The sequence below is a fragment of the Eublepharis macularius genome, chromosome 12 (genome assembly GCF_028583425.1).
Source record: "Eublepharis macularius isolate TG4126 chromosome 12, MPM_Emac_v1.0, whole genome shotgun sequence".
In the NCBI taxonomy this organism is placed as follows: domain Eukaryota; kingdom Metazoa; phylum Chordata; class Lepidosauria; order Squamata; family Eublepharidae; genus Eublepharis; species Eublepharis macularius.
The window spans coordinates 73326666-73335507 of record NC_072801.1 but is presented as its reverse complement, the minus strand read 5'-3'; the positions used below and the strand labels follow the sequence as shown (position 1 = coordinate 73335507).

The 8842-nt window shown below is 43.1% G+C and overlaps 1 protein-coding gene across 1 annotated transcript; it reads left to right on the top strand.

The window, feature by feature from the left end:
- The first annotated feature begins 7411 nt into the window (after positions 1-7411).
- Positions 7412-8344, top strand: LOC129339863 (olfactory receptor 6X1-like). Its single transcript, XM_054994436.1, has one exon. The coding sequence runs from the start codon at positions 7415-7417 to the stop codon at positions 8342-8344; it is 930 nt and encodes a 309-aa protein (XP_054850411.1). The 5' UTR covers positions 7412-7414.
- The last annotated feature ends 498 nt before the right edge of the window (positions 8345-8842 follow it).

The following is an 8842-nucleotide window of genomic DNA, read 5'->3' as shown; positions in this document are numbered from 1 at the left end:
CAAAAGTTAAATGATTTAAATTTAGAAATTGTGAATTCAAGCTTTTTTCACAAAGTTACTGTAAATTCCCATAAATTCATTTTTTACAAAATATTAAATGTTACACATTAATTAAAAATTCAGATCCTACCCATCCAGGTTTCGAGATAGATGAAGAATATGTTCTCTCACACACTGAAACCTTCAGATTTCATCATGGAAGTAGAGATATGCTGTTTAAAAAATGAGTTAACCCCTTTTTTTCCATTTTAAAATTTTAAATAGAGAATTTTGCATGATGCTGGGAAATTGAACTCATGCCAACTGGGAATCAGATTCATTGAGGAACTAAAGTAATACCAAATCATGAGCTGCTATTACTCTCCTAGCAATGAGAGCCATAGAAGAAAGCACACAAACCTGAAAAACCACATGTCACCGACTAGATCTTTGTTTTGAATTAAGGGAAATTTGTTTTCTGTATTTGTAGTGGACACAGTGGATGATCAGGCAGAAGTTCTTAAATAATCCAGGCCAAGAAACACAATTTGCATTTCAGAAATGCCCTTTCTACCCTCTCTTTCTGACAGCCAACCAGGGCCCTTTTTACACTGTTTACCTGCTCCTAGGACGTTGAGAAATATCGTGCAAAAAACGCGGAAGATAGCGTCTTCCTGATTTTTAAGTTTATGTACTTTGGGTCTTCACGATTCACGAGTGAACAAAATGCGTATTGTGCATATATCTTTCTTACCTGTGTTAAACCCTCCCTGTGTCGGCCTCCCACCTTTGGGGTGGGGAAGGTTCTCCCCACCACTGCACCTTGTTAATTAGTTTTATTATTTGTATATTGATTTTAGTTTTTGTTTTTATCGATTTTAATTGTTCACCGCCCAGAGCCCCTGGGGATGGGCGGTATATAAATTGAAAAAATAAATAAAATAATCTACACCATTTACAACAAAATTTCAAAGCAGTTTCAAGGAAATCAGTGAAAAGAAAAATGCATTTTTAGAACTTTGTGTTATAGTCTTTCCCCTAGAAATAATTTTGTAAATTCAATCTGGTGTAGTTGTGACATTCTAGTGTTGTCACCTTCCATACGAGAAATTCCTGAAGATTTCAGGGCAGTGCCTAGGTAGGGCTGAATTTGGAGAGGGGAGGAAGCTCTACTATAATGTAATGCGACCCTCCAAAGCTGCCCTTTCTTCCAGGAGAACTGGTCTCTGTAATCTAGATATCAGTTGTAATTCGGGGAGAATACCAGGCCTCTCCCGGAGGTCGGTAACCCCACTACATTCCCTTATGATATAAAAAGCTCTTACCAGTCCTGTAGAATTTTTCAATAAAACACTTTATCAATGTCTTTTAAGGTACTTTCTCTATGGCTCACCCTTACCTGGATAGCCCAGGAAAGCCTGATCTCATCAGATCTCAGAAGCAAAGCAGGGTTGACATTGGTTAGTAACAAGATGGGAGACCTCCAACAAAGACCAGGGTTGCAGAGGCAGGCAATGACAAACTGCTTCTGTGTGTCTCTTGCCTTCAAAACCCACCAGGATTCACCATATGTTAGCTATATCTTGAGGGCACTTTCCACCTCTGCCAATACATGGCTTAGTGGTTATTCCATGAGAACACGATGGGGGCCAGTCATTTGTAGTGCCTGCCCCCCACAAGAAAATTTTATTGCTCACCTACATTAGGGATGCTACCAAATTTCATAACCTTTCAACTTGAAAATTCCTGTTCAATTTTTCATTCATATTATCAGAAACCATTACAGTCTTCTGGATATCATTTTACTGAACCATTATCAATCTGACTGCCAATTCAGTATATGGTAATAAATCTGCCAGCAGCTAGAATTGTCAGGGTCAGATTGCAAGAATCCAGTTCCAGTAATCGTGACCTAGATGTCTCAGGCTACCCGGAACTCATAAAAGCTATATAGAGTCAGCCCTGTTAGTAATTGAGTAGGAGACCACCAAAGAAGAAAAGAGTTGCTACACAGAGGCAAGCAAGAGCAAACCATCTTTGTTCACCTCTTGCCTTGAAAACCATATGGGGGGGTCACAATGAGTCAGCTGTTTCTTGTCAGCGTGTTTCAGTATCTCCAGTATCTAAATCCTGGAGTATTGTCCAGTTGGACAATTAAGTAAGCAGACTTATTCAAGACTATGCACAAACACTTCAATCTCATTTGCACTGAAATGGATTCTTTTTATAAATTACTGGAAAGTATATTTCATTATAAAGTAGATAAATTGTTTTTTTCAGTGAGTCGGAACAGAAAGAATTGTATTTTTTTTCTCTTTTTGAAAGTGTGTCTATATCCTGAAAATTTGTTACTAAATTTTGTTTAATTCAGTATATTATAATAAACACAATTTGTTGCTTGAAGAGTTGAATTTCTTTTCTTTTTAAAAAAAATCAACAGTATTTTTTTTTCTTAATTAGCATGGGAAGATTTCCTCCTAGGATGGCCTTTAGAGATTAGCAATGAAACATGAAGGGGTGTGTGTGGATCTTATAGTAGAACTGATAGCAGATATGGAACAGAACTGATATACTGGGTCTTTTGGAATCATTATTATCAGCAGAATATATGCAAATGCTATGAAGTAAAAATGAGGAAGTCTGCCTTTATGGACAACAAATACTGACAGACTGGTCTAATACTGAGAATTCAGCTAGACGTTGGCAGGAGCCACATTTTTGCTTACATGTCTCTGTACTCGTGTGTGAAGCAGAATGAGGCAATGCCTACTTTTATCATCATGACAGGCACATGAATGAGGGTTAATAGAACACCGCTTCAACCCAAGCCAGGTATGATGGACCCCCCCCTTTCACTCTCCCCACTGTGAGGCAATTTTCCCACCAAAATTCAGTTTCCCTGCTTTGACTGGATTAGAAAATCTGTCTTTCCCACTCTGACAGGCAGATATAATTTTGGCTTTTAGTCCAGCCCAGGAACTTGATGGGAAAAAGCAGGAGCCCTCTTCCTTTTGTACTTTAAATGATACTAAAGACTCTATAACATTTGAAACGAAATAACTTTAATTAACAGGCACGGATTGAGTAAGTGTAGTTAGGGGGTGGAAATGCAAATGTAAGATGTTGTTGGTTTACAGAATATACTTCTTGCAACAGGCAAAATAGTATCCTTGAAGCTTATTTTCATTTATTCTTGGTTATTAACAATGAGTGGTGTTTTGCTTAGTAATTTAGTTACAGTAGTAGCAATGTTTTTTGAGAAAGATTCCTATGGCAGTTCAGTTTTTCTTGATTTAGTCTAAAACCATTTCCCCTTCACAACAGACCCGGGGTCCTCCTCAGAGCCAACCCCACTTAGAAACTGGGCAAGGATTAATCTTCTCCTCAGAAAATATAACCCTTATTCTTTTGTCTTGAAAGGGAGTCTCAACCCATCACCAAAGGTGCATGGCTGTAAGGGGAGCCTTGAAAATCTCACTTCTTAGAGTGATTCACATCTAGGCAGCCATTTCTCAGTGTGTTCGGGAAGCTTGGATCAAATTAGATATTTATGCGTGTGTAGGCAGACCACAGTAAAACCCTTTTTGCTAAAAGGCCAGTATCTGACAAAAGGTGTTTTAAATGTCAAAAGTTATAGCCTGGAAATATTGTTAGTCATTAACAGTGACAGCCGGTTGGAATAGTGGTTAAGAGCGCGGGACTCTAATCTGGAGAACTGAGTTTGAGTCCTGACTCCCCCGCTTGAAGCCAGCTGGGTGACCTTGGGTCAGTCACAGCTTGTAGCTCTCTCAGCCCCACCCATCTCTCAGGGTGTATTGTGGGGATACTAATGACATACTAATGACATACCTTGTAAACCTCTCTGAGTGGGTGTTAAGTCATCATGAAGGTTGGTATATAAATCAAATGTTACTACTATTATTATATTATTATTATAAGGTGCTAATGGACTTGAGCCTTGCTACACAATCAGACCAGTTTCAGAGGAGAGAAATATTTATTTTTTCTAGTATTTGCAGTCATTGATTACTAAAAGGGTAAGAATGGCTTTAAATAAAAATATTTTCTTGAGAACTACCGATCAAAGGAAAATAAAATAACAAATGAATACAATCCCCCCTCCCAATATGTAAATTCACATTCTTGTGGTGAATTAATAGGTAGGTGGAATTATCTTGAAGGTACTCAATTTCTGTTTCAGGCTGTGTTTTGATATTTCTTTTGATATTTTTTGATATTTTGACGTTTTGATTAGGGATGTGCGTTTTGGCTTTCTGAATGCCGAAAGAAAGCCGAAACAAAAGTGTTTCGGCTTCTTTCGGGTTAGCCGAAACGTTTAGGAGAAAGCCGAAACGTTTCGGCTAGCCGAAAGAAAAAAAGCCAAAACGTTTCGGCTTCTTTCGGCTTTCTTTCAGCTTTTCAATGGGAAAATGCCTCCGTCTTCCCGGACGTCTGGGGGAGGCATTTTCCCACCGAATCAGCCCAAAATTGGTGGAGATCTTCCTCTAACCCCTCTCTAAAAAACCCCCAAGTTTCAGACCGATTGGACTTTGGGAGGCCATGTTATGGCCCCCCAAAGCAGGTCCCCCTATCCTCCCATAAGAAAGCGAAGGAGCAGCATATTGTTAGCATGCTGCTGCTCATCTTCTTCATTATTTCCTATGGGGAAAAATGAAGAAGCAGGCTTCCTTTGCCAGGGGTGGCATTTTGCATGCAAAATGCCCCCCAGCCCTCAGGGGCCCTTCTCCCACCCTTCCTCCCACCCCCCACCAAGGCTCAGCCTGCTCCCACTTGGGGGGGCATTTCATGGCCTCCCCAAGTAGGTGCTCTGCTCTCATCTCTACCACTGACAGCTGGGGGAGGCTTGTCTTGCCAGGGGTGGCATTTTGCATGCAAAATGCCCCCCAGCCCTCAGGGGCCCTTCTCCCACCCCTCCTCCCACCCCCCACCAAGGCTCAGTCTGCTCCCACTTGGGGGGGGCCATTTCATGGCCTCCCCAAGTAGGTGCTCTTTTCTCTACCACTGACAGCTGGGGGAGGCTTGTCTTGCCAGGGGTGGCATTTTGCATGCAAAATGCCCCCCAGCCCTCAGGGGCCCTTCTCCCACCCCTCCTCCCACCCCGCCACCAAGGCTCAGACTGCTCCCACTTGGGGGGGGGGGGCATTTCATGGCCTCCCCAAGTAGGTGCTCTAATCTCTACCACTGACAGCTGTGGGAGACTTGTCTTGCCAGGGGTGGCATTTTGCATGCAAAATGCCCCCCAACCCTCTGGGGCCCTTCTCCCACCCTTCCTCCCACCCCCCACCAAGGCTCAGCCTGCTCCCACTTTGGGGGGGGGGGGCATTTCATGGCCTCCCCAAGTAGGTCCTCTCAGCCCCACACAAACCCAATTCCCCCCAGCTGCCACACACAGACCCACATCCCCACATTAGCCCCTCACAGACCCAAATCCACCCCCACCTGCCCCACACCCATAACCCCAGGAACAGGCTGGCAAAGGCCAGCCCTCTCCCTTTGTTCCCTATGCTGGGAACTTCTAAACTCTCTTTCCCTGGGCAATTCTGCACAGCCCAGGGGTGCCACAATGGTGGGCACACTTCTGAGTGCCAGCTGGTCCCTGTGAAAGAGCACCTGAACCACAGACACCCTCCCTCAAATTCCCCCACCACCTACAGAGATGGCTGGCCAGCCAGCCCCATTGTTCCCTATGATGGGAACCAACTGCACAACAAAGAATAAAACACGAACAACACAAAATAAAGTTTTTTAAAAATTACTTTCTCCCTTTCAAAGTACAAGTAGGCAAAGCATTATGACACATTACACCAGCAGTCCCCCACACAGAAAAATTAACACAACTCACTTAACATCAGAGAATCACAAAACACGATTCCTGTCAAAAACACTTTATTTCTTGAACAGCTTTAGGTTACACAGCAGGGGGGCACACCAAAGGGCATGGCAGCAGTATCTTACACAAAAATAACACAACTCACTTAACATCAGAGAATCACAAAAGCACAATTCCTGTCAAAAACACTTTATTTCTTGAACAGCTTTAGGATACACAGCAGGGGGGCACACCAAAGGGCATGACAGAAGTGTACTACACAAAATAATACAACCCACTTCACCGTTTTTGACAGCAGTTGTGTTTGTGTGATTCTCTGATGTGAAGTGAGTTGTGTTATTTTTATGTAGTACACTGCTTTCATGCCCTGTTGTGCCTTCCTACTGTGTAACCTAAAGCAGTTAAGGAAATAAAGTGCTTTTGACAGCAATATTTTGGGGTGATTCTCTGATGTTAAGTGAGTTGTGTTATTTTTGTGTAAGATACTGCTGCCATACCCTTTGGTGCGCCCCCCTGCTGTGTATCCTAAAGCTGAGGGCTGGGGGGCATTTTGCATGCAAAATGCCACCCCTGGCAAGACAAGCCTCCCCCAGCTGTCAGTGGTAGAGAAAAGAGCACCTACTTGGGGAGGCCATGAAATGCCCCCCCAAGTGGGAGCAGTCTGAGCCTTGGTGGGGGGTGGGGGGAAGGGTGGGAGAAGGGCCCCAGAGGGTTGGGGGGCATTTTGCATGCAAAATGCCACCCCTGGCAAGACAAGCCTCCCCCAGCTGTCAGTGGTAGAGAAAAGAGCACCTACTTGGGGAGGCCATGAAATGGCCCCCCCAAGTGGGAGCAGGCTGAGCCTTGGTGGGGGGTGGGAGGAGGGGTGGGAGAAGGGCCCCTGAGGGTAAGGGGGCATTTTGCATGCAAAATGCCACCCCTGGCAAAGGAAGCCTGCCTCTTCATTTTTTCCCCATAGGAAATAATGAAGAAGATGAGCAGCAGCATGCTAACAATATGCTGCTCCTTCGCTTTCTTATGGGAGGACAGGGTGACCTGCTTTGGGGGGCCATAACATGCCCCCCCAAGGTCCAATCGGTCTGAAACTTGGGGGAGTTTTAGAGAGGGGTTAGAGAAAGGTCCCCACCAATTTTGGGCTGATTCGGTGGGAAAATGCCTCCCCCAGACGTCCAGGAAGACGGAGGCATTTTCCCATTGAAAAAGCCGAAAGCCGAAAGAAAGCCGAAAGAAAGCCGAAAGCCGAAAGCCGAAACGGCTGGCCGTTTCGGTTTTCGGCTTATTCGAAAGAGATTCTTCTTTCGGCTTTCGGCTTTAGCCGAAATTTTTTGGCTTGCACACCCCTAGTTTTGATATTTCAAGTAACCTCTGGGTTTCGACATTCAGATCTCCCATGTTCTTCAAACAGACAATTTTTGTGGTGATTTTTTAAGAAAGCATAACAGAGACTACCCCTTTCTCCACAAAATTGTTTTTTTCTTGATTTGAAGATTAAATGATTATTTATGAAGATTAGCAGTGCTGTTGACATAAAGTATTGCCTTTATTTTAGAAAAAGAAAAAAGAAAAAGGAAAGAATCAAGGGATATGGACAATGTTACATCAGTCACTGATTTCATTCTTCTGGGATTTCCTGAACTTCATGGATTGAAGATGCCATTTTTCACCATGTTTGTACTGATGTATCTTCTGTCACTTACAGGACACAGCATGATAATCATAGTTGTCCTCACAGAACCCATGCTTCATACTCCAATGTACTTCTTCCTCAGCAACTTCTCTGTGGCTGAGATCTGTTCCACAACGGCAGAAATTCCCAAGATGCTGCACAGTCTCCTGTCAGGAAAAGACACCATCTGTTTTGCATGTTGCATGGCACAAGGTTTCATTGTCTTCTCAACAGCAGCTGTTGAATTCATTACCCTCACTGTCATGTCTTTTGACCGCTATGTGGCCATTTGCAAACCTTTGCTTTATAAGACCATCATGACCAATGAATTATGCCTCCGCTTAGCCTTGGTAGCCTGGATCGGAGGGTTTGTGATAATCATTTCACAGTCTGCAGTGGTATGGAGTTATCCATATTGTGGACCGAATGTAATTGACCACTTCTTTTGTGATGTTGGTCCTGTTTTGAGATTGGCTTGTGCTGACACAACTTTGATGGAGTTGATTGGTCTCTTATATGGTGCTGCTATAATGTGGGGTTCATTTGGCTTTTCACTGATTTCATATGCATGCATTATATTCACGATCGTAGGCATCCCTTCTGCCACTGGGCGGTCCAAAGCATTTCTTACATGTGCTTCCCATCTCACTGTTGTTTCCTTGTTCTACCTGATTCTTATGTTTATGTACTTGAGGCCATCAACCCATGGTGATACACGAGTCAACAAAGTGTTGTCTCTCGTGCGGACAAGTTTCATACCCATGTTAAACCCTTTCATCTACACCATCCGAAACAAAGACTTCAAAGCGGCAGCATGGAAAATGTTGAGAAGAACATTGCGTTTCTAGCATTCTCTACAGTTCTCCCTAAGAACAGCCATTACTTTCCTACTAAAATAGAACACGGATTAATAACAAATTTCTCCTATGATTCTAAGACACTTGAGAGTATCCTATAATTATAGTCCTTCAACATCAAAATAAAGACTTCAATACACTTTCTGCTTGTATATGTCATAGAAAAAAAACCCTACCTTCTTCTATTTGGAGATTTTTTTCTGCTCATTTGCACTGTATCAGGAATTTGGGGGATCAAAGGTTATGCGTGCTGCTATGCTTGTACTATCCAAGATGCGGTAAACTGTTATTTTTCATGACCTTTTAAACTTCCTGTTTTCAAATTTCCCTTCTAGATACATATGTGTTGCTATTAGGGCTGCCATTTTGAGGTTGGGAAATTCTTTCGGTTTGGATCCTGGGGAGCGAACTCAGAGAATTTTAATGCCATGAAGTTTGACCTCCAAAATAGTCATTTTCTGCAAGGGAACCGATCTCAGTTGTCTAGAG